This window comes from Schistocerca nitens, chromosome 7 (assembly GCF_023898315.1).
Source record: "Schistocerca nitens isolate TAMUIC-IGC-003100 chromosome 7, iqSchNite1.1, whole genome shotgun sequence".
NCBI lineage: Eukaryota > Metazoa > Arthropoda > Insecta > Orthoptera > Acrididae > Schistocerca > Schistocerca nitens.
This window is the reverse complement of record NC_064620.1, coordinates 450983533-451010065: the sequence shown is the minus strand read 5'-3', so window position 1 is coordinate 451010065 and position 26533 is coordinate 450983533. Positions and strand designations below refer to the sequence as shown.

The window sequence follows — 26533 nt, the reverse complement described above, 5'->3', positions numbered from 1 at the left end:
ATCAAACAATGGAAAACCCAGAATGGAATGTAGCAGTATTATGAAAAGGATAGTTGCTACTCACCATATAGCAGAGTCGCAGATAGGCACAACAAAAAGACTGTCATGAAATGAGCCAACAAGGTCTTTGTTGAAAATAGACAGCAGACAGACACACACACAAACGCAACTCGCACACATATGACAACAGCCTCTGGCAGTTGAAGCCAGACTATGAGTAGCTGTGCATGATGGGGGAGGCAGCAGGGTGGGGGTAAGGAGGAGGTGGGGGTGGAGAGGGGGAGGCATAGCAGGGCAGGGATGGAGGATGCTAAAGTGCTGCCAGTGGGAGCATGCAGGGACAAGACGGAAAGAGGGTTGGGCAGCTAGGTGCTGTTGGGAGGTTAGAAAGAGGAGAGAAAGAAAGAGGGGAGGGAGGGTTTGAGGAAAAGGAGAAAAGTAAAAAGACTAGTGCATTGGTGGAATAGAGGGCTGTGTAGTGCTGGAATGGAAACAGGGAAGGGCCTAGATGGGCAAGGATAATGACTAATGAAGTTTGAGGCCAGGAGGGTTACAGGAACGTAGGATATATTGCAGGGAAACTTCTCACCTGCACAATTCAAAAAAGCTGGTGTTGGTGGGAAGGATCTGGATGGCACAGGCAAATGAAGGTTTTCATGGCCTGTCAACACTCTGAAATTTCCCTGGGTTTCTTGAACGAACCAATAACATTGTGTTTGTAACATTTTGGAGTGGATAAACACTCCTCCCACCTTCCGATGACAGTAACACCTGAGAAAATTTTAGACTATTGCATGAATATGTTTAGCAATTTTTTTTATTTATGAATATCCTTTCCTTCATTAATTTGTATTTAGTTCAAATGTATAATAAGTTTCTGGACTGGGATTCAAAGGATGAAGAATACTGCTATTAATCAAAACCAAAACTGTCATGATTATTTTTTCAGTGGAGTTTGTAGTAATTTGTTGCAGTTTAGTTGTTGTTGGAGTACAACACAAACCATTAATGCTGACCCAGCTCATTCATCTGGAAATGTTACAAATGAGTAACTAGAACTGCTTTGTCACATTTCTTGAGTTTTGTTTACAACCAATGAATTAGATCAGCAGTACAGTTTGTTTGTTTTGTTTCTAGGGCACAAAAACAACTAGGGTCATACATGCCCACAGCAGTAGAACACTCTCCTACTGGACAAACAGTACAAGCAAGCTTATGCCAATAAATTACTGTAATTGATATATCTAATTCCTGTCAGAATGCTACAGAAGAATGCTGAAGATTCGATGGACAGATCACATAACTAATGAGGAGGTACTGAACAGAATTGGGGAGAAGAGAAATGTATGGTACAACCTGACTGGAAAAAGGGATCAGTTGGTAGGACACATTCTGATGCATGGCCATGGAAACTCTCCAGGCCACCGACTGACGGAACACCAGATCCACCTCTTACAATGGCTACTGTAAGCCATCCATTGCCATGAGTAAATGTATCGTTCACATCAATACTAAAATTTAATCTGCAGCCACGAAACATACAGGGTCCTTCGAGGAGTTCACTGGCAGAAATGTTTTTCAACTTGTTAGTCTTCTTGTCAGCAGCAGATGTTGTCATTTCAATGTTCTCGATAGAGATTAAATTTTAGTATTGATGTGAACGATACATTTACTCATGGCAATGGATGGCTTACAGTAGCCATTGTAAGAGGTGGATCTGGTGTTCCGTCAGTCGGTGGCCTGGAGAGTTTCGTCGATCGTGATGTCATCGCCTTCCGCACCTACCACATTGGAGAAATTGCTAATAAAGACTTTGGAAAATCTGTATATACCTCCCCTTCATCCTTATCCCTCTACACTAGAAAAAACTATCATAGTGGAGGGAAGCGTGGGGGGTACAAATCATAGATGAAGACCAAGAGGTGAATACAGTAAGCAGATTCAACAGGATGTAGGTTGCAGTACTTACTTTGAGATGAAGAGGCTTGCACAAGGTAGATCAGCATGGAGAGCTGCATCAAACCAGTCTTTGGACTAAACAACAACAACAACAACAACAACAACGCCTTTCAGTTCGATGTGATTTGCACAGTATCTCAGAAATCAATCTACATCTACATTTATATTCTTCAAGTCAGCCTGCAGTATGTGGCAGAGAGTGCTATGTGTACCATTGTCACTTCTCTCATTTCCTTTTCCACTCATGAATGGTGCACAGGAAGAATAATTTTTGGCTGGCGATTGTTGGCTGGCCTCCATTTCAGCTCGACTCCCTCTAACTTTACTTTCATTGTCTTTATGTGTGACACATGTAGGATGAAGTAACATATTCTTTAACTTCTCTAATAGCAGACACTTAAGTTTAACAGCAAACCACTCCACAGTTCATAGTGCCCCTCTAGTAGCACTGCCACTGAAATTGGATGAGCATTTCCATGACAGTTTCATGCTTGCTAAATGAATCTGTGACAAAATGAGCTCCTCTTCATTAGATCTTTCTATTTCACCTCTCAATCATATCAGGTAAGAACTCCACATTCCATGATATATGAACATGTGGCATCTGTTCTTATAGAAATGTCTGAAAGAACAGACACCATGGGGAATCCACAGCTGTGATACAGATTATGTAAATTGAAGGTGGAGGGGAAGAAAAGAAAGGAAAGCGAAGGGACTGTTGATGTCAGCTGCATCAGTACTTTATGCGAATCAGCATCAATAAGTGAAAATGTGTGCCAGACTGGGATTCGAATATGTGATCACCTGCTTACTAGGTAGTTGTGCTAACCACTGCACCACCCACACACAGCGTTTGTCATGGATGCATGGATTACCTCGCCATACCTCTTGGTCAACCTACATTGCCCCTGCTACCACCTCTCTACAGTCCCTGTCCATGTCCTTAATACTTGCTACTTTGAGATTATCACAGGAGGACAGGTGTAATTGTGTACCCACATTCATGTAATTGATTTGCCTTGATGGACAATGAATCTACCATCTCCAATGCAGATCCACAGTTACGTCCGACATCGATGCGGCAGGCATGGAGGACATGGACAGGGACTGCAGAGAGATGGCGCTAGATACGGATAAGGGTTGGCCTAGAGACATGCTGAGAAAATCCATGCAATTGCAATAAACAATGAGTCCAGGTGGTTCGGCAGTTAATCTAACTGCTTAGGAAGCAGGAGATCCCAGATTTGAATTTCGGTCTGGGGCACATTTTCACTTGTCGCTGCTGATTCCGCATCAAGTCCCAATGCAGCTCACAGTAATGGTCCCTTCCGTTTTCTTTCCTTTCTCCATAGACCCCCCACCTTCAGTTTACATAATGCGATCCCACATTCATTAGCAATATTCAGATAGTAGTTGAAAATGCTACCTCCTTCATGGGTGGATTTCACTTCCTGAGAATTCTTCCAATGAATCTCAGGCTGGTATCTGGTATACCTGTGAATCATTTTATGTGATCATTCCACTTTAAATCACTACATGTATATACTGCCAGATATTTACTGGATATGTGACTGCTCCCAGTGAGTCATTTATTTGTAGAAGACTGGGCTTCCTGCCTATTTATTGGTCAATGGGTTATAGTTGTCTATATTGAGAGTCAGCTGCCAATCCCTACTCCAGTGCCAATCCTCAGCAGGTCATCTTGCATTCTGTTATAGTCATTGGGGTTTCTCCATATACAACACCACCCTCTGCAGACAGCCTCATGGATCTTCCAACATTATCCACCAAATGATTTATATGTATTATGAACACTATTTATCCTACAATATTCCCCTGGACTATGCCTGAAACTACCATTACGTTTAAAGTCTTCTCCTGATTAAGAATGGCATACTGTGTTTTACTTGGAAGAACTCTTCAATCCAGTGTGATATGTCTCATATTCCATACACTTTTATCCTGTTCATTAAGTAACAGGTTGTAACTGTTTCAAATACTTTCCTGAAGTCAAGGACCAATCTGAAGAACATGTTCCACAGTTACAATCTGTGAAAGTTTTCTTTATTTTTCATATGAAGGAGAGAGTTAACTTAATAGGCAAAGTGTTATGGAATTGGAGGTACTGTAGATAAAATGCAAACTGAGATCATATGTAGGAAAGAATTAACACCCTTAATTGCATCATACAGTATTTGCTTGTTCATTTTGTTGTTGCTGCTGCTGTTGCTTTTGTTTGTGGTGAGTGCGTAACACTGTGATCATCAGCACATACAGTATTAATTACAATTTGTGACTGATAAGGAATGTCTCATACTTTCTATTTAAGAACATAAAAAACCAATTCTTTCTTTCATGTTTTATTCTTGCCCAGTCGATTGTCACTAGAAAACATCTGAAATACTGAATTATGTGTATAGAAATAACATTTGCTACAACCACCATCCATTAAAGAGTGACTGCTGCTGCAGCATGTGAAGAGGGAGTGAAGAGCTCATATGACTTGCAATGCTCTTTGCGTTAGGTTAGTGCACAAGTTGGTAGCATTTTTGTTTTGCACAATGGTATTCAGTTTGCTATGAGTCTATTTATCAATTGTCATCTTTCATTTGTAGTTCACCATTGCTATTTGAGTTTACATGTTGTCATTCTGTCATTTGGAGACAGTGAGAGGAGCTGTGGATGATATAAAATAGAGTGCCACATTGAGAAATCTGAAAATTCCCAAAAATTCTTGTTTGAGTTCAATAGAGGGGTGACAGTAGCAGATGCAGCCAGAAACTTTTGTGCCGTGTATGGGGATAATTCCACTTGACAGGGCATGGCAAGAAAATGGTTCTCTCATTTTTAGGAGGATTGTTTTGACATTAATGACTCTCCTGTTCAGAAAGACCTTTGGGGTTTGATGAGGATCTTTCAAACACCTTAATCCACAACAATCCACATCAGTACATTCAAGAACTGGTAAATGTGATGAACTGTGATCCTTCCACTATCATGTGACATTTGCAGGCAATGGGGAAGGTTCAAAAATTGGGTGTGTGGTTACCACATGCTCTGTGCCAAAATAAAAAAACTCAGTGGGTGGCCACATGTGCATCTCTGCTTGCACATCATCAATTTGCACATGAACAACACTGACCATTCTATGCTGCATCATTACTCCTGACAAGAAATTGTGTCCCATACAAAGACCTGCACGCATCCACAAACAATAATGTTGTGCATCAGGTGGAACAGTGATGGTATGGTGTACTGTGAATTGCTTCCTCAAGTTATAACCATCACAGCAACAAAGACGTGTTGCAGATACAATCCAAGAACAACGACCAGGAAGATCACATGATTTCTACAGTCGCAAAATTGCATAATTACTGTTGTAAATCGTAAGGGGGACTATACTACTGATGACTAAAGTCTCTGTTATGTGTATATGTTTTGTTACTAAACTTATGAAGAAATACTATGAACCTATGCACCTACATAATGGTACAATGTGGAAAATGCTTCAAACTATTCTGAATCATGCGTTTACAGCCAAACCATGTTCCACACCCATGTTCCACACTCAGGAGGATCCCCTCTTTTGTGGGTCTATGGAATGAACAATTAATCTAATCTAATCTAATCTAATCCAGTTTCCCAACTATTAGGGACTGTCAGGGATTCACTGCTCAAACAAACTCATTATTACTGTCTAATCTTCCATTTTATCAATTGTAATGAAAAAATATTTCTACACTTACAGAATCATATATCTGTTGTAGAGCTTCCAGATTCACAACTGTTGTATCAAAATTGTATATTGCTGAAAAAAAAGACTACACTTAGAAACTGGAATTTGCATGTTGTATTACAAACTTTACACTAATCATCTTTGAATATAATTACCATTTTCTATTTCTGAGAAGTCTACATGTAGGCTAGATGAAAGAATACCAACATTCTGAGAACGTTTGCTGTCAAGAATTTTTACTGCCTGTTGCTTTGTAGGCTTTTCTTCTTTCTTCTTTGCTGGTTTCCGTTCAATCACTTGTCGAGAGAACAGATTTGCAAATTCACTAATATCTTCAATTTTGGCTTCTTCCAAATCTTCCCAAAGAGCAGACTGCTGCTTACTATATGAAAAATCAATGTTTATAGACTAAAACAGCCACAGTAAGCTTCATGAATATATATTCAAATGAATAAAATGCAGTAATGTTTTCAACCACCACTATTGATGACTAAAGTTAAATATTAAAGAGTAATTTGTAAGCTTTCCCATTGAAAGCAAACAACATGGTGGGATATTCCTTACATGTTTGGCATTAGAAGAGAGAAATACATAAACTTACACACTTTCTGCTGATGGCACAACAATTCGAGTCCAGTAAAGAGGTTTCATAGGTACTGTAGGGTTCACAGGCTTTTTCCTCAACACTGTAAATGCAAAATCATGAAACTGTATAAAAGAGCCAATCATCACTGTATGAATTATCGTTACATGAAAAACCTTCTGATCAAGAGAATGTTAATTAAATGGTTACAATTCACAGATTATCTACTTATTTATTATATCCATACTTTTCCACTTATTTTTGTGTTGTCATGTAATCACTAAATAAATTATCAACTTTTACTTCGGAATTGCAAACTTCATGTCTCAAAATGATCTGTAACTTTAGATTATTATTTCCAAAAAGATAAATCAGCATCTATGATGTAAATTTCATTTTGGGAAGTACTTGCACTATATACATGATACTTTACTTACGTTTGCAAGCTGGAGGGGGAAAAAAAAAAGATACAAGAAAACTAATGTAACATGCATCTCAGAACACCATGCAAAGAACCTTCATTATAAAATAAATTCTTCTTTCTTCTGTCAAATCAAAGTACTAGATTTCACACAAGTAATTCAGAGTGTAGAGAAACATAATAGAAACAGGAAAGTAAGATTTAAGTTTCGGTCTCACTATATTTATACACAGCCTCGTCTTTTCCAGGTGTTGTTGAGGGGCAACAAATCAAATTCAGATTATGACATGAAAAGAATAGTAATAACACAGTGAGATGCCATTGAGTATCCAAGGCAGTTAAGTCATTTATATACAGAGCTAAGGTGGCATATTAAGCTCTACTGGACCCAAAGTAATGAATTCAGCAACAAATTAAAATACTATCTGGAAAAACTAATGCAGTTTGGAAACATAGTTAATGATATGACAATCAGAATCTTTTTGGTACACTATAGAATGAAAACTAAGTGTTATTTGGTTTACAAATTTCTACAATTTAGCAAACAAGCTTCAAGCAGTTATGTTTCTCTGCAGCTCTGGCTGCTTTGCCTTATGTAAAGCCTACCACCCTTGACAGCACAAAAAAGAAAAATCAGATACGGAAAAGTAACAAAGAAAAACAAAACTGAAGCATGCATCAAGCATTGATGTTAGTTTTCTTACCTGTAACAGGTCCAGGAGCCACTACCAGGTTCAGGTTTATAGGTGAGGACAATGCGAGAAATAAGGTGTCAGTTAATCAACACAAAAATAAGTACAATAAAAAAGTGAAAGAAAATAAAAATATGCATCTAGCTCTAATGCTTAAATCATTTGCATCTGAGGAATTAGGAACAATGTAAGTGGAATAATGGAAATATTATTTGCAGTTTCATTTTAATCCAAGCCAAAGACAAAAGTGTCTTGCAAGTGTAGTTAGTGCTACAATATTAAAGATAAGCAGAATTCATAAATACTCACTGGCTTTTCCGGCAGTCCATCCACCGACAGGTGGCACTGGCAGTGGCATTGGACCACCTGGTACTGGAGGTGGAGGTGGAGGACCACCACCTGGTGCCGGAGGAGGAGGAGGGATTCCCAAGCCTGGGGGTGGAGGGGGCGGCGGTGGCCCTCCCATTCCAGGTGGTGGAGGGGGCGGTGGTGGAGGGCCTCCCATTCCAGGGAGTGGAGGGGGCGGTGGCGGAGGGCCTCCCATTCCAGGGAGTGGAGGGGGCGGAGGTGGAGGGCCTCCCATTCCAGGGGGTGGAGGAGGTGGCGGCGGTGGGCCTCCCATTCCAGAGGGTGGAGGGGGCACTGGTGGTGATACTCCCATTCCAAGGGGTGGTGGCGGTGGTAGTGGAGGAACTCCCACTTCAGGAGGTGGAGGTGACAGAGCATCTCCCATTACAGGGGGTGGAGGTGGCGGCGGCGGTGGCGGTGGTGGTGCTGGACCTCCCATTCCAGTGGGTGGAAATGACTGCATCAGCGGTGGAGCTGGAGGAGATGGATGGCTGGCAGAAGAAGGAGATACAAGTCGATCAGAAGAAACTTGAGCTGTCACAGGTACAGAATTCTGCACTGATTCAGGTACTTTATCCAGAACACAACTTTCAGCAGAAGTCTCAGTTGCTGTAACTGCAGGAGAATAGTCTGATGCCTGATGCAGAATGCCACCTACTCTTGATGTTTCATTATTTTCATGCTGAACTTTCTCACTTGACATTGTCATACTATTGTTTTCAAGAGGCAGTGTAGTTGAAACACACTGCTCCTTCACTGGTATTAAGTCTTTAGTGTCTGTTGCTTTTTCACACAGGACAATCACTTTCTTTGTGTGGATTTCAGGTTTCTTTGGTTCCTCTTCAACAACTGCAGGGACAGCTCTCATGACAACCATGTCCTCAGGTTTAGTTTTCATTTTGTTCTGTTTCTTCTCAGAAGAAAATCTGAAAGAGCCATCTCTTGTTGGAGAGTCAAAATCGGCCTTTGTTTTTGCTGTCAGCGACTGAAATGATAAAAGGAAACATTGGGTAATACAACTGAATAAAAATGAGTTCTTGAGAACATTTCATGCAACTATAACTCAGTACGATAATGTACAACTGAGATTATAGCAACCAGCAGTACCTCCACTAAAGAGATTTTTCACACACACACACACACACACACACACACACACACACACAGGGGGGGGGGGGGAGAGAGAGAGAGAGAGAGAGAGAGAGAGAGAGAGACTGTTTTATTTGACCAAGACCACGAAACACAGTTATTAAAATTAAATACTGCAATGTTTGGCTTAAAATTACAGCAATTATTAGAAGGATAGTGAATTATTTAACGAAAAATTGACTGAAGACTTCAAGAAATATTTTGTGAGTAATACAACCCGAGACAGAACACAGCATTAAGTTCCACAACCTATAGCAAGCATCTGTTTGAATAATGAGGAATTAAAAAAAACAAAATTTCCAAAATACCGTATTAACCCTACAAAATGAAGCTGTACAAAAATGTCTATATTATGTCCTTAATAATAGCATTTCTCATAAATTGGCAAAACAATGTGATTATAGTATTATTTTGTATAGTTGAACACTAAGAATGAAAATTCAACACAAAACTTGGCCTGTGCCATACACAGAGAAGGTAAGGATGATATGTTTTTATGAAGGTACACATCTGTACATCATTGAAATGTTTTTGACTATTTTTTGTTTTTTATTATTTTTGTACATTTAGCATTATTAATACAGACAAATCCCTGATCAAAAAGAAAGTAAAAGTAGACATTCACAACTAAGTATGCATATTTACTTTTATAGATAAAATACTGAAGCTTGCCAGTGACACAAATATTTATATTCTTTTATCATCATTATTATTAACTTCTTGCTACAGACCCAATCCCAGAAAGTGGGGATGTAGAGCTAATTGTGAGGCATGTGTTATATTCCAGTCTTAAAATGTCTTTATTTTTTTAAGGTAATTTACACTTCAATGGACAGATGGACAGGTACACCTGTCAAGGTGTGTTAATATTGTTTCAGTGAAGATAGAAAACTTGCTGACAAATACAGTAAGCTATTGCTACTGTAATTTGTTGTTGTTGTTATCTACTGTGAGGGAACTCTATGTTAAGACTCTTCCTCTCTGCATAACTAATGCAATGTATATCCATTTTAACATGCTTACTATATTCATCCCTTAGCAACAACTCCAACCCCTCCCCCCCCCACACACAAACTTCCTTCCATTACCAAACTGGTGAGCTGGCCGCAGTGGCTCAGCGGTTCTAGGCGCTTCAGTCAGGAACCGTGCAACTGTTACGGTCGCAGGTTCGAATCCTGCCTCGGACATGGATGTGTGTGATGTCCTTAGATTAGTTAGGTTTAACTAGTTCTAAGTTCTAGGGGACTGATGACCTCAGATGTTAAGTCCCATAGTGATCAGAGCCATCTGAACCAAACTGGTGATTCCTTGAATTAATTCAGTATCTCTTCATTAATTGTCCAGTCTACTCATCTAATTATCTGTCACCACATTTCAACAGCTTCAATGCTCTTTTTGTCTGTAATGTTTATCATCCACATTCCCCTTACATGTAACACAAACTCCAGATAAACACGATTAAAAAAGAATTCCTAACATTTAAATTTACATGTGATGTTAAAATATTTCTTTTTCCCAAGGAGACTTTCCTTACTACTGCTAGCCTGTATTTTATTTCCTCTTTACTTCTTTCATTGTCACTTATTTTGCACCTAAAATAACTTAACATGCCTGGCACTTCCAGTGTCTTGTTTCCTTATCTAATTTCCTCAGTATCAGTCAATTTCATTTGACTTCTTTCTCTTACTTTTTATTTACTTTTATTTATTTTTATCTTATAAGAGTCTTTCCAGACACTGTCCATTCCTTCAAACGATCCTTTAAAATCACATACCATCTTTGACAGTATAATGTCATTGTCAAAACTTACAGTTTTTATTTCCACTCCAACATTTAATTACAGTTAATGTTGCCTCTTGTGTTCCTAAATTTCTTGAGAACTTAAACTGATCTTACCCCATATCTGATTCCATCAGTCATTCTGCTCTTCTGTAGTCCTGGTTTTTTACTGCTGTTGAGTAATGTCTAGCAATTGAAAATTTGATGAAGAATTTGTTTTTAAATTTTACAACCATGACTTATCAACTTGTTGGTTTCGTAATACAGTTGTTCATCCCTGATTGCTTTGGTATTGGGATTATTACATTCTTCTTGAAGTATAAAGGTATTTCACCATCCTCATATATTGTACACACAGCTTTTAAGTTTTGTCTTGTTCGTTTCTCAGAAGAACTTGACTCAGAACCATGGAGGCCACAATCACTTCTGGGGACAATGGTGCTGACTGTAAACTTCCACGAAATTTTGTGACCAAGACTGATCTCAGATCTCTCTGGTAGTCACTGAAACAATTTTCAGCTATCATTTCCTTAAGTGAGATATTACACACCATATGTCTGAACTGCCTATCATTACAGACCCCTACCCTTTTGCATTTGCTTCTCCTGACAGGGGACATAGCAGATTTCAGTAAGTATTAGTGTAATCTGACTCTCAGAAATGACATGAGCGAGGTAGACAATCCACTAGCCATTTGGATATTTCAGTGGTTCCCAACCTGGAGGTAATTACTCCCTAATTTTTTGAGTTTTCTGGGAGGTAAAAACAAGTAACAAGAGTAAGTTCTATTATTTTTGAAAGATCATTACCACCATCACTGTTTTGCAAGAGTGTAATACTGATTACATATGTTACCAATAAAAACTTTTTTTTTTTTTTTCAAATAAAGTAGAGTTTCAATATTTTGATTCTCGGAATTACAAATGTGCCATAAATGTGAGCCTCATAAAACAAAAATAAAATAAAGTAAAATTAAAAAAATTAAAAGAATACTACTTTACGACATATGGAACCTGGATCCATTTCCTCCAGCCACTTATGGCACAACACCGGTTCAACAACGCTACACATATGCTTCTCCTGGTTTTTAATTGTTTACAAAATCACACCGTTTGTTGCAAGTGGTGGTTTAGGTTTGTCATTATCAGTAAAGTACAGTGTTACATTCATTTCCTTTGTTAAGTGTTTTGCTTGTAAACCTAGAAATGACTGCTACAACAAAGAAAAGCAAATTTGTGTCTTTGAATGGTAAGTCAGAACACTGAAACGACTTGACAAACGAGAAGTAGCTCTGAATGTTAAGTTAGAGCACTGAAATGACTTGGCAACATAGCTAATTAAATTGGAACAGTTTTCTTCAAAAAATGCTCTGAAGAATATCTCAACCAAAAAAATTTAAAGAAGCCAGAGTTTGAAAAAAAGAAAAAACAAAGAAAAAAGAAAAAATCAAGTGGGGTGTTGTTTGTGTGGTTTATTCTTATAAACATTGTTTTCTTCTTTTCCCACATAAATTTCGATAATCCGTTTTCAGTAGTTCAAGGTGGCCCCAGTCCCATTCACCTCAAATTATCAAGACTGTACAGTCCTAGCAGTAGCCCATGGCAGTGTGGTGGAGGTTACAACTTGTCAGCTTGTGAATCTAGTGCATGAACAACATCTTCCACACATAGACCACCCACTACACACATACTTTGTACCATGCATCTAGGAGACAGGCGTATCACATATGCTTAAATATCTCACAAAAATGCCTTCTTGTTGTAAGCATAAGGGGCAGTCAAGTGAAAACAAGACAAATGGCACAAAAGTAAGTAAAATGTTTATCATCTCAAACACAATTCCTCTGAGACAAGGTGGTCAATGTCTTCATGGAAAAATGTGTGTGGTTTCCCACACAACCACAGTTGTACACAGGCATGTACCTTTTTGCTCGAAGCAAATCAACAACCATGCATGGCTTTCTCCAGGGCTTCAAAAATATGGAAATCGCTTGGAGAGAGATCGGGACTATAAGAAGAGTGCATAAGCACTTCCCAATGAAACTTCTGCAGCCTAGCCAAAACATGTAGCCAGCATTATTCTGCAACAGAATTACGCTGTACATCAAGATTCCTGGGTGTTTGGAGTCGATGGGATGCTTCACTTTTTGCAAAGTGCCCACATACCACTGCGCATTAATTTTTGTGGTGTCTTGTTACAGAAAGTCAATGAGCAGCATGTGGCCCTTCCAATCAAAGGAAAAGACTTCCCCGGAGCTGGTGTGCCTGTTATTTTGACTATGCTGCTGAGGTTTCACAAGGAAACTCTCACACATTCTCTGTGCAGTCTGATCTTTCCCCCACATGATTTCCATAGTTTTGGTGCCCCGAAGAAAGACATTTGTGGTCACTGATTTGCTTCGCACAAAGAAGTATATGCCTGGGTACAGTCATGGTTCCGAAGGAAACTGCAAACACTTTTTCATGAAGGCAGTGACCATCCTGTCATATAGTGGGATAAATGTCCTGTTCGAGCACTGTAAGTTGAGACTCAGTGCAGTGGCTGTTAGGAGTGACTATAAAGGCATTTCCCATTCACAGTTGCTCCCTTCAGCCACCGCACTGAGTGTCAACTTAGTTTGCATGATTGGCATTAACAGCGTGATAAGTGTGTTGGTGTGATTACTTTTGAAATAATAAACAGTTTACAAAATTTTTTCCCTCTGTCTTGTTTTCATCTGACTGCCCCACATAATTCCAACAAGAGACCACAAATTACTTTATTATTCATTTCACAACAATAAATTAAGTAACTGACAGCACAATACAATATCAACTATGTAACAGCTACTACCTTACTGTAGAGTGGTGGTTCCCAACCTGGGGGTGATTACCACCTTAGGGATGAAGTATAATTCTGAGCGGCAGAAGCAAATTTAATTGTATTTCAGCCACAAAACTAAATTACTTTTAAACAAGCATTACTATTACCAACATTTTGTGACTGTAATATTGATTACATAAATTACCAAGAATTACATTTTCTTTTCAAATACTAGCATTAATGTGCAGCACAGTATGGTGGCGGTTACAGCTAGTGAAACGATTGAATGAACAACATCTCACTCACATATTCCACCAACTACACACATTCTTAGTACCCACCAACTACACATATTCTTAGTACTATGTACCATGCATCTACGACAGTAAAATTGAGACACATCCATCACATATGTTTCAATATGTCATGAAAATGCCTTCTCCGAGCTGTTCATAGTTCCAGTAATAGACAAGAAATTGCTTCATTCTTCAGTTGGAAACAATAACTGAACTAACCAACAGCACAGTGCAACAGTAACTTTTTAATGGATACTAAGCTACTGTAAGCCTGCTCAGTATTATTATTATTTGTCATTGTGGCAGTGATCAGACACAAAGCACTGTCAGCCTGCAGTCTTCCAGTTTGTGCCAGTTCAGAGGTAAGGAGTCTAGCATTCAAGTGATTTACAAACAGTAGGCATAAGTACAGCACACAGATTTATTACTTGGTTGCTTGTGAATGGAAGTGCAGGGTGAGGGGGAAGAAAGTGTTGCTAGGCAGAGGACTGGTGCACAGAAAGCATTTTTTGCAACAAGTGTCTACCCTCAATGTGGACAGTTAGCTTTCCTTTCTGAAAAGGAGTTGTAGGCAGTAATAGCGATGCACTGAGGACTGATTCATCATTTTATATAGAAAAGAAGGTTTCTAAAATAACCCGTACCAATTGTCTCATTGAATCATTACTTCATGGTTTAATGGAATACCCATAATAACTAAATGTCATTTATTTTCTGTCATTTTAAAAATGGAAGTATTCAAAGAAAATTATTTTCATTCTATAGTTTAGTTAAACACTAATTTTAATTATTGTGGGGAGGGGGGCACTAATTAATATCTGATTGTGCTCTCGGGGCAATGGTCTCAGAAGGTTGGGAAACACTGCGTTATTTCTACAGGGGTCACCAAATTCTGTCACCCTCACCACAGAGAGAGTAATTATAAGCTTAACATATGTCGAGAATTAGCCCATACAGTCCTAGATTTTTAGTGGTGCTGGGTAATATCCAGGGTTGCAAAAAATGTCTGGGGAATGAAAATCTTAGGACTGGTGAGGATTTTTTTGATTTTAGACCTTTATGTTCAATATCGCCTTTTTAAACATTCTTTTACAACCATGCCTGTCTCAGCTGACCTTGGAGCAAGCACTGATGTTAATGGGAGGGCATGACAACTGGTTCTGCCTTAACACCATATACTGTTAACCATTTGGCAACACAAAAGGAGCAATGTGTTTATGTGGTTTTAATGTGTGAAGTAACTTGTCTAAACATTTTTGATCATTTTATCTCCTTTTGTTTTTTGGTCTCATCATTTAGTAACGGGCAAAAGAAAGTGCATGTTTATCGTTAACCTGCAACAGGAAAACCAATTTTTTAAAATTATGTCATGACAGTAATAATGAAATTGCTTATTGCACACTGTGTACTGAAAAATTTCTTGTTGCATGTGAAGAAAAAGGTGATATTAAAGATTATGTGAAAAAACTAAACATAGAAGTGTTGTAAATACTACTGCTCCACCAAACACAAGAGAATTTTTTAAATCAAAAGATGGGTATAACAGTGATCTGGAGGTGCTGCCAAATGGCAAATTTTCAAGTTGGCAAAAAATTGATATTTCAAGTTGCAATATTTCTAATATGGTTGAGTTTGTAATTTCTTTGCCTGGGACATCTGCTCCAGATGAGAAAGCTTTATTCAATATCAGGAACATTTGGTTTGTGGAAAGGGACAGACTTTCAGTATCTACTGTTAAACACTCATTAAATGTTAAAAATGAACTCATAACTTTCATGTTGTGACAAAATCGTGGAAACGGTGTGATCAGTTGTTTGCTGAGAAGTGTAATAGTGTCAAAGTGCCAGCAAAGAGTGTTATGCTTATTAATAAAATGGTGTCAAACAGGAGCTGTTTTGAACATGTCATGGAATATTCCAAAATGTGCCTCTACACTAGAAAATGTCACTGCAGTTCACCAGAAAATGCTTCGCAGTCCTACCAAATCAAACTGATGCCTATCGCAAGAGACTGGCATATCATGTCAATCATGCACATGAATACTGCACCTGGACCTGCACGTGCATCACTACAGAGAGTCTGCTGTTCATGCATTAAAACCAGCAGATGCTTCTCAGCACATCCAGTTTTATGAGTGGTTGTTCACTGAGATAACAATCAGTGGCTTGGACATGGATCTGTTCTTTACGTCTAATGAAGTCTGGTTTCACCAGAGTGGTTATGTCAATTCACAGACTCACAGGTTCTGGGCAATGGAGAATCTACATAACTTCCACAAAACACCACTGCATGGTCAGAAGGATGGGGTTTGGCATGCAGTGTCTGCATGCCGCATTATTGGTCCCATCTTCTCTCAGCAGACTCTGATTTTGCTGCGTTACATTGCCAATATTTTGAAACCATTTGTGGCAGCATTAACAGCATAGGAAGAGACCTACAGTTACTTCCATCAGGATGGAGCAACTGTCCATACAGTCAGTTGCACCTTGGAGTACATTTACACAATCTTCATGCCTGACAGGGTTGTTAGTGGAGGTCAGTCAGGTTGTGTCCCTAGCTGGCCACCCAGGTCACTTGATCTGTCAGTGTGCAATTACTTTGTGTGGGGAGTCCTCAAGTCTAAGGCATATCGCAACAACTCTCACAGTTGGATGTTCGCGTCGTTCTCGCACGATATTTCAACAGCGTGCCTCGCTGTCTTCTTCAGGTAGCACCTGAAGAAGACAGCGAGGCACACTGTTGAACTATCGTGCGAGAATGACGCGAACATCTGGCTGGATTCCCAAATATCCAAGATGTCAACAGATTGCTGGGAAATCATGAAGAATTACAACTCCCACAGTGTTCAAGAACTGCAGCAGAACATTTCAGATGAGACTGTGGTAATTTCAGAGGTTCAGCTTTGACCCACTTTCAGCAACTTGCTGACCAGGGCCCAAAAGTGATAAGCAGTGAATGGTGGTCATTTTCAACATCTGCTATAGTTGGGTTAGTACTGCTATAGTTGGGTTAGTACTGTATTTCCTTTCCTCTGGAGCTCTGTTCTCCAGGTCACTTTTATTTGACCCACCATGTATATGTAAGGAAACTAAACTCCACCCAAACAGGCCTCATAAGGCCAACTTTACTGACTGCCGCTTGGGTTCTGAGGCCATCCTTGGTTCCTTCCGGCGACTGGCTGATTTGGTGAAGACAACCAGCATCGCACGCGGAGTGCAAGCTGAGCTTAATATCTGCAGCATAGTGCCCAGAGTCGATCGCGGTCCTCTGGTTTGGAGCCGTGTGGAGGGTCTAAACCAGAGGCTCAGACGACTCTGCGACTATAATGGTTGCAAATTCATCGACCTCCGTTATTGGGTGGAGAACTGTAGGGCCCCCCTAGACAGGTCAGGCGTGCACTACACACCGGAAGCAGCTACTAGGGTAGCAGAGTACGTGTGGCGTGCACACGGGGGTTTTTTAGGTTAGAGGGACCCCCCCTTGGGCGAAACGATAAAATACCTGACGGCTTACCAGAGAGGACATTATCATCGTTGATAAAGAACGTCCGTCCTCAGAGACCAAAAACAGGAAAAGTCAACGTAATATTGGTAAACTGCAGGAGTATCCAGGGCAAGGTTCCTGAATTAGTATCTCTTATTGAAGGAAATAGTGCGCATATAGTATTAGGAACGGAAAGTTGGTTAAAACCGGAAGTGAACAGTAACGAAATCCTAGACACAGAATGGAATATATACCGCAAGGATAGGATAAACGCCAATGGTGGAGGAGTATTTATAGCAGTAAAGAATTCAATAATATCCAGTGAAGTTATTAGCGAATGCGAATGTGAAATAATCTGGGTTAAGTTAAGTATCAAAGGTGGGTCAGATATGATAGTCGGATGCTTCTATAGACCACCTGCATCAGCAACCGTAGTAGTTGAGCGCCTCAGAGAGAACCTGCAGAACGTCGTGAAGAAGTTTCGTGATCATACTATTGTAATAGGGGGAGACTTCAATCTACCAGGTATAGAATGGGATAGTCACACAATCAGAACTGGAGCCAGGGACAGAGACTCTTGTGACATTATCCTGACTGCCTTGTCCGAGAATTACTTCGAGCAGATAGTTAGAGAACCAACTCGTGAAGCTAACGTTTTAGACCTCATAGCAACAAATAGACCGGAACTTTTCGACTCCGTGAATGTAGAAGAGGGTATCAGTGATCATAAGTCAGTGGTTGCATCAATGACTACAAGTGTAATAAGAAATGCCAAGAAAGGAAGGAAAATATATTTGCTTAACAAGAGTGATAGGGCACAAATCGCAGAATATCTGAGTGACCACCATCAAACGTTCATTTCTGAGGAAGAGGATGTGGAACAAAAATGGAAAAAATTCAGAAACATCGTCCAGTACGCCTTAGATAAGTTCGTACCGACTAAGGTCCAAAGCGAGGGGAAAGATCCACCGTGGTATAACAATCATGTACGAAAGGTACTACGGAAACAAAGAAAGCTTCATCATAGGTTTAAGAGTAGTCGAATCATAGCTGATAAGGAAAAGCTGAACGAAGCGAAAAAGAGCGTAAAGAGAGCAATGAGAGAAGCATTCAACGACTTCGAACATAAAACATTGGCAAACAATCTAAACAAGAACCCTAAAAAGTTTTGGTCATATGTAAAATCGGTAAGCGGATCTAAATCCCCTATTCAGTCACTCGTTGACCACGATGGCACCGAAACAGAGGACGACCAAAGAAAGGCAGAAATACTGAATTCAGTGTTCCGAAACTGTTTCACTGCGGAAAATCGTAACACGGTCCCTGACTTCAGCCGTCGCACGGACGCCAAAATGGAAAATATTGAAATAAACGATATCGGAATTGAAAAACAACTGCTATCACTTAGTAGCGGAAAAGCATCCGGACCAGACGAGATACCCTTAAGATTCTACAGTGATTATGCTAAAGAACTTGCCCCCTTTCTATCAGCAATTTATCGTAGATCGCTGGAAGAACGTAAAGTACCTAGCGACTGGAAGAAAGCGCAGGTCGTTCCCATTTTCAAGAGGGGTCATAAATCAGATGCGAATAATTATAGGCCTATTTCGCTTACGTCAATCTGTTGTAGAATAATGGAACATGTTTTGTGTTCTCGTATTATGACGTTCTTAGATAATACAAATCTCCTTCATCATAACCAACATGGATTCCGCAAACAGAGATCATGTGAAACTCAGCTCGCCCTATTTGCCCAAGAAATTCACAGTGCCGTAGACACTGGCGAGCAGATTGATGCCGTATTCCTGGACTTCAGGAAGGCATTTGATACGGTTCCGCACTTACGTTTAGTGAAAAAAATACGAGCTTACGGAATATCGGACCAGGTTTGTGATTGGATTCAGGATTTCCTAGAAGAAAGAACACAACATGTCATTCTTAACGGTTCAAAATCTGCAGATGTAGAGGTAATTTCGGGAGTACCGCAGGGAAGCGTGATAGGACCTTTATTGTTTACAATTTACATAAATGACTTAGTTGACAACATCGGTAGCTCCGTGAGGCTATTTGCAGATGACACGGTTGTCTACAAGAAAGTAGCAACATCAGAAGACTCGTACGTACTCCAGGAAGACCTGCAGAGGATTAATGAATGGTGCGACAGCTGGCAGCTTTCCCTAAACGTAGATAAATGTAATATAATGCGCATACATAGGGGCAGAAATCCATTCCAGTACGATTATGCCATAGGTGGTAAATCATTGGAAGCGGTAACGACCGTAAAATACTTAGGAGTTACTATCCGGAGCGATCTGAAGTGGAATGATCACATAAAACAAATAGTGGGAAAAGCAGGCGCCAGGTTGAGATTCATAGGAAGAATTCTAAGAAAATGTGACTCATCGACGAAAGAAGTAGCTTACAAAACGCTTGTTCGTCCGATTCTTGAGTATTGCTCATCAGTATGGGACCCTTACCAGGTTGGATTAATAGAAGAGATAGACATGATCCAGCGAAAAGCAGCGCGATTCGTCATGGGGACATTTAGTCAGCGCGAGAGCGTTACGGAGATGCTGAACAAGCTCCAATGGCGGACACTTCAAGAAAGGCGTTACGCAATACGGAGAGGTTTATTATCGAAATTACGAGAGAGCACATTCCGGGAAGAGATGGGCAACATATTACTACCGCCCACATATATCTCGCGTAATGATCACAACGAAAAGATCCGAGAAATTAGAGCAAATACGGAGACTTACAAGCAGTCGTTCTTCCCACGCACAATTCGTGAATGGAACAGGGAAGGGGGGATCAGATAGTGGTACAATAAGTACCCTCCGCCACACACCGTAAGGTGGCTCGCGGAGTATAGATGTAGATGTAGATGTAGACCAATGTGTCATCCTCAGGCAAAGGCATCACTGGATGCAGATGTGGAGGGGCATGTGGTCAGCACATTGCCCTCCCAATCACTGTAGCTTTTGTGACCAGAGCCACTACTTCTCAGTCAAATAGCTCTGCAATTCGCCTCACAATGACTGAGTGCACCCTACTTGCCAACAGCACTTGGCAGACCTGAATCGTCACCTAGCTAAGTGCTAGACAAGCCCACAGTACTTAACTCTGGTGATCTGAGAGGAACCAGTGTTACCATTGCATTGAGGCCATTGGCACACATATGTAACCATGGCAAGAAATTATCACAAGCCAACTGGCTGATATCTGTCACAATTATCAAAATTCAAAAAACAAATCACCAAGCAAACCCAAAATTGAGTTTTAGCTAAAAGCAAATGACACTGAGGAAAAAAAACTTTCAAAGGCTGTCAAAATATGGCACCCTGGATCTCACGATTTCCAAAAAGGAATGTTAAGATGTGTCGGAGGATGGGACTGTGTAGGGGTGGGGGAAGGGAATGGGGAAATGGGAAAGTTAAGGCCAGCACTTCTATAATGAACCTTTTTGCCAAAACAGCAGGGTTCACTCTGCACACCGGGCAGCTGACAGCCAACTTTTGAACACTCTTATGTCATGTACTAACTCTAACTTCCCTGAACTTTGTGTAGTAACTTACAAACTCAGTCCAGGTAAAACTGTTTTCAAATACTTTGAATTTCTTATTTTAGCGAATATACTCTATGCTTTGGAGAGGAAAAACATTTAAGCCTATGCAGACCATACCATTCCTTACTAACCCTTTAGTGGCAGATGTCGTAAATTTGCATCATACCAATGTTGTGCTGATGATTGGAAGGTAAACTGTTTTTGAGCACCAGTGCCTGTGGGTGCTGATTCCACATGAAGCTACCAAAGCTTCTGACAAGTGCTACATTTTGCTGAGTGTTTTAGTTACTTCTAAAGCAGCATGAATTTTTGTTTTTATCTTTCATATAGAAATTTATTCAGGTATTACGGGATTAAAAAAGTACTCATTTCCGAGAGCAACAATATGAGAACCTACTAATATCAGGTACATGCAACATAAAGTACAGAGTCCAGTTCTCCGTGAAATCAAACAGAAATCCTCTTTATTGATGTACCAGCTCTTTATGCAACCACCTTGCCGCTGGTTTTTTGCACACTTTCTCATGGGTACATGGTGAATGCTGAGATAAAGAATTCTTCTGGTGAATACTTTTGGTGAAAATTCTGTAACATCTGTTCACGGTAGATCTAAAGATACAGATGTATTTCTTTTCCAGCTTTCTTACATAAACCTCAAATTAAAGGCAAATAAATTTGTCTACTTTTGTTTTCTGTGAAACTTCTGCTCTATTATGGCAAAATGACATACCTCCTATACATCTACACTGATTTATTTCTATTGAGGGCTCTGTAACATCACACCAGATGCAAAATGAATATAAATCTATTCATTTAGTTTTGCAGTATTTAAATAGAGCAATTTTTATGGCAACCTATGTTGTGTATAAAAAGTAAGCAGCAACTGAAAAAATGTGTGTGTGTGTGTGTGTGTGTGTGTGTGTGTGTGTGAATGAGTGAGTGAGTGAGTGAGTGAGAGAGGGGGGGGATTATATATCTTTTATATCTTTTCAATGATGAGGTAATTAGAAGGAATCTCATAATGTAGAAGGATGAAGAAGGAAATCAGCAGAGTCTTTTTTGAAGGAACCATCCAAGCATTCAGCTTAGACAATTTAGGAAAACCATGGAAAATAGAAATCTGAATGGCTGGGTGTGGATTTGATCTACCAGCCTACCATATGTGTGACTCCAGTGTCTTCGAAAAAGTCTTCCTTCCTTATTAATTGGCAAGCTGTGAAATGTTTCCTGTGTATAGTGAATCTGAAGTTGATAGAAAAGTGAACTGATAAATTATTTCACAAGGACTGTATTATTTTATATGTAGCAGCTTTCCTGCAACTGTAACCCTTTAAGTATTTACACATGAATAATAATGTGGCCTTGTCTGCTTAATGTTCCATTATAGTGATGTTATGCAAGTGATCAAAGTTTGTTAGTAACAACTTCACATCATTATGCACCTCTCTTACTACATTTACTGTCGCAAAGAGCAATTCAGAGGGTTTCAGCTCTGTTTCATGTGTTTTCAATTTATTTATCAGCAGGTCTACAAGGCAACTACAGATGCTATGAAGATGCCAAAATTTCTCTTAGTTTAATAACATTATCTGAAATATGGATATCAAAGTATAGTAACTACTAGGCAGTATATATATTCTTCTAAAACCTTTCTACACTAAACATGAATTTTGATTTTAGCACAAAATTTAAAGGGAAACTTCGACAGAATGAAACATTGACAGTAACACTTGGTAAGAGTAACAATCCTCAACAATGTCAGAATACTTATTGTTTGTTATATAAAGGACAAATAAACTTATCTGCTACATTATGGTAATATTGACACTTTCAAGCTACGCACCTCAATATCAGCTATGGTCTTATTTGCTTCCATTTGTTGCCTCAAAGAGTCAATAAGTTCTTCTAGCTCAGCTATCCTCTGTTCTGACTCATAGACCTTCTGTTCATGCTCTCCCCGCAGGTTGAATAAAGCTACTTCCTGATTTCGTATTAGCCTGTTTAGAGTTTCACGGTGTTCTCGTTTCAGGCCCATAACCACTTGCTGGAATTCTGTGACATAAAAGGCGAATATTAAATTATAGCACTTTTTAAACATAACTGCTTCCTGGGATTACATATAATTGAAAAATAGTACCACTAGCATGTGTTACTTTTCATGCCAGCACTTTAACAAGCTAAAAATAGGTATGTACATTGCAAAAGATTTAGTGCTTAAGAATTTAGTGCTTAATTTAGCCATAAAATTGTTAATACATATTGAAACTTATTACGCATGGCAATGATGAGTAGAACTCATACCATTCATTGAGTTTCAGGGTGGTCATGTTGTGGATCTGTAAGAGGCTGGATGGCTCTCCCAAAGTATCATCAACCACATTCAAGGGATGAAGGGCACAAAGCTTTGTTTAGTAATGAGAACTACAAATAAATTTACATGGACTGCAGTAAAGTCCAAAAACTGAACATGAAACCATTAAGAAAGTGAAAAACAAAAACAAACAAAGCACTAGAAACGGTGAACCAGTTACACCGAATAAGTTTTCACCACAAGACTCAGCCAGTGACACAATGAATAGTGTAAGCAAAAGTAAATATAACGAATCCTCCGATAAAGGCCAAAACAGAAAAATTCTAATGCCTGGAAGCACAAAAAGTTATTACTGTATGTGGACGGAAAAAACCTTTCAGCTACCATTCGTGAAGCTTCACACAATGAATATTCTGTATTCACAAAAGTTAAACCCAAAACTATATTAAGTGCTGTCGTTAAGAATTTATGAGAAACAAACAATCTGAAAAAAGACGACCACATTGTAATCATTGGTGGCGCCAACGATGTTTACAAAAACAAGAGCAAGTCAGCATTGCAGTTTAAAGGAACTTATTGCCAAAACTGTACAACACAAATGTTACCCTAATAAACCTTCCAGTGCAACATGATCTCCCGCAATGGTCATGTGTTAATACAGAAATTGAGTGCTATAATTTAGAGCTGCAGAAACTATGTAAAAAACTAAATCATGTGCACTTGCTAGACATAAGCAACTGGAAACATGAAGAACAAACCAGGCACAGACTTCACTTAAACAGAAATGGGGAGCTCAACTTAGTGAACCAGATAACAGAACCTTGTAAGGAACTGCATAAAACCACGGACCCGATCATCTTAGATTATAATCAACAAGTTTTTTATGCTCAGTTTCGAGCAACACGATTTTACTGAACTAAACCCCTTGGATTAGAAGAAACCCTGTTCACATACCAAAGAAACTGGCTTGGAAGTGAGAAAATCATCATTACAGTGCGGTGTTACAGACTTCTGTAATAATTCGACTGATTCAGAATACCATGTCACAAAGTGTCATAAAATATCAGTGCCCTTTAGGATAATGCATCTAAATGTGCAGTATCTTTGGAATAAACTCAATTTGCTGCAAGTAGTTGTGGATGACAATGCACCACACCTGTTACTAATTACAGTACATTAACTAAAAGACAATGAAATTGAGTATTACAAGTTAGATGGTTATGTGGTAACAGATAATTACTGCAGGCAACTGCACAAAGGGGGTGGGGTGGCAATATTTGTAAATTAACATCTTCCATTTAAGAAAATCTCATTTGTTGAACAATACTGCAAAGAAGGAACAACTAAAATGGCTGGTGTTGTGGTCCACATAAACACTCATTCAAGCAGGTTAGCTAAACATAAAGTTATTGGTATGTACTGCCCACCAAATACAGACGTGTTGTACTATATTCATAGACTTAATAGGGCAACTACACAAACAGGCCCCACTGACCTTAGCATAGTTGGAGACTTCAATATTGATGCAAACTTGTGTAGTATAACCTATTTGAAAATAACAGATACACTAAACTCATATAATCTCACAAATATAGTGAACTCTGACACTAGAGTAAGAGAGTCAAGCTCCAGTAAGATAGATTATGTAATAGTCAACAAAAATGTAAAAGACAATGTTAACTTTCAAAGTGTTGATTTTCATTACTCAGATCACTATTGTCAGGTGTTAGAATATTTAAGGTTTGCTGTATCAACAGCAACTAAGATAATTGAGAAGAAGCGGATTCTGAATAGCACCAACATCAGCACCTTCAAAACTAAGTTATCAGAGGAGAAATAGGACACTATTTAGCAAAATAAAGGGTTAGAAAACAAATGGGAAAAATTTTATAGTAGAGTGGTGAAGCATTTTGACTGCTGCTGCCCTGTCAAAGAAATAATCAGTGTACAAACCAACTCTCGCCTTGAAAGTAATACTAGGCTGAAACTTATGACTAGGCTGATTAAGTTAAAGCAGAAAATATATGATCTTGACTGTTTATATAAGGAAACAAAGCTACATGTATTGAAGGAAAAGTACAGTAAAGCTAAAAAACCTATTAAGACAAACCTGTTACACTTGAGGAAACAGATAAACAATGATGCAATAGAGTGTTCAGCCAACATAGGTAAGGGATCCTGGAGACTAATCAATAAACATTGTAAAGCCACCAGCAACGGACAGAGTGAACCAGTTATTATTAGACACACGGGCCATCTAGTGAAAGATCCAGATGAAGTATGTAATTTATTCAATAAGCATTTTATCTCTCCTTCTGACCAAACAGCTCCTATTATATATCTACAGGCTGGTACACCGATTGATGTCATGGATGGTACAGAGCTCAAATTTATGGAGGTGAATCAGCAGGAAATATGTAACACAATACAAAAACTAAAGAACAACCATTCATCTGGATGGGATGGTATCTCAAGTGTGGCGTTAAAGAAATGTGCCAATGAAATAACTAAACACGTTACCTATCTTATCAACTGTAGCATTAATGAAAACATATACCCAAATGCCTTAAAAATAAGTGTAATTCAGCCAATCCATAAGAAGGGAAGTAAAGAAGAAGTTTCAAATTCTAGACTGATATCACTAATCCCTACCTTCAGTAAAATATTTGAAACAGTTATCCTGTCACAACTCACAACATTTTTCTCAAGACACAAAATGCTTACCGAATTGCAGCATGGGTTTAGGAAAGACCTAAGCACGGCCACTGCTGTTACTAGTTTCTTCCATGAAGCATATAGGAATATAGAATGGGGTATACACAACCAGAATATTCCTTTACCTGAGCAAGGCTTTTGACTTAGTAAACCATGAGCTTCTCATTAAAAAAAATTGTGAGCATACAACATCAGTGATGCATCAATGAAACTTCTATCCACATATCTGGTTAATCGGAAACAGTGTACCAAACTTACACATCAAATTGACAATACGATCTTAACCTTTAAATCGCGCGACCGCTATGGTCATAGGTTCGAATCCTGCCTTGGGCATGGATGTGTGTGATGTCCTTAGGTTAGTTAGGTTTAAATAGTTCTATGTTATAGGGCACTGATGATCTCAGAAGTCCCATAGTGCTCAGAGCCATTTTGAACCTTTAAATCCACAAATGAAACAGTGACACAGGGAGAACCTCAAGGCTCAATTCTTGGACCTTTCCTCTTTTTAGCATATATTAATGACGTTGGATTCCCCATTAACTTGCACATTGTAAATTCTGCTGATGACATCTCAGTTTTATTTCATGGTAAAGATTGTGAGGAACTGAAATTTTCAGCAAGTAATGGGATGCTAGAATTAAGTTCATTCTTAATGCCAATCCCATAATTTCCAGTTACCCAGAGCCAAATA

General features: G+C 39.2%; 1 protein-coding gene across 1 annotated transcript in view; it reads right to left on the bottom strand.

Annotated features, from left to right (window-relative positions):
* The window catches only part of LOC126195679 (formin-2-like), a 380372-nt gene that overhangs the window by 40760 nt on the left and 313079 nt on the right, over positions 1–26533 (bottom strand). Inside the window, exons 9-14 of the mRNA XM_049934306.1 lie at positions 22657–22865; positions 7701–8724; positions 7404–7424; positions 6297–6381; positions 5851–6077; positions 5706–5767 (exon numbers count right to left, since the gene is read on the bottom strand). Of these exons, the coding sequence (XP_049790263.1) occupies positions 5706–5767; positions 5851–6077; positions 6297–6381; positions 7404–7424; positions 7701–8724; positions 22657–22865 (1628 nt within the window). The remainder of the gene's footprint in view (positions 1–5705; positions 5768–5850; positions 6078–6296; positions 6382–7403; positions 7425–7700; positions 8725–22656; positions 22866–26533) is intronic.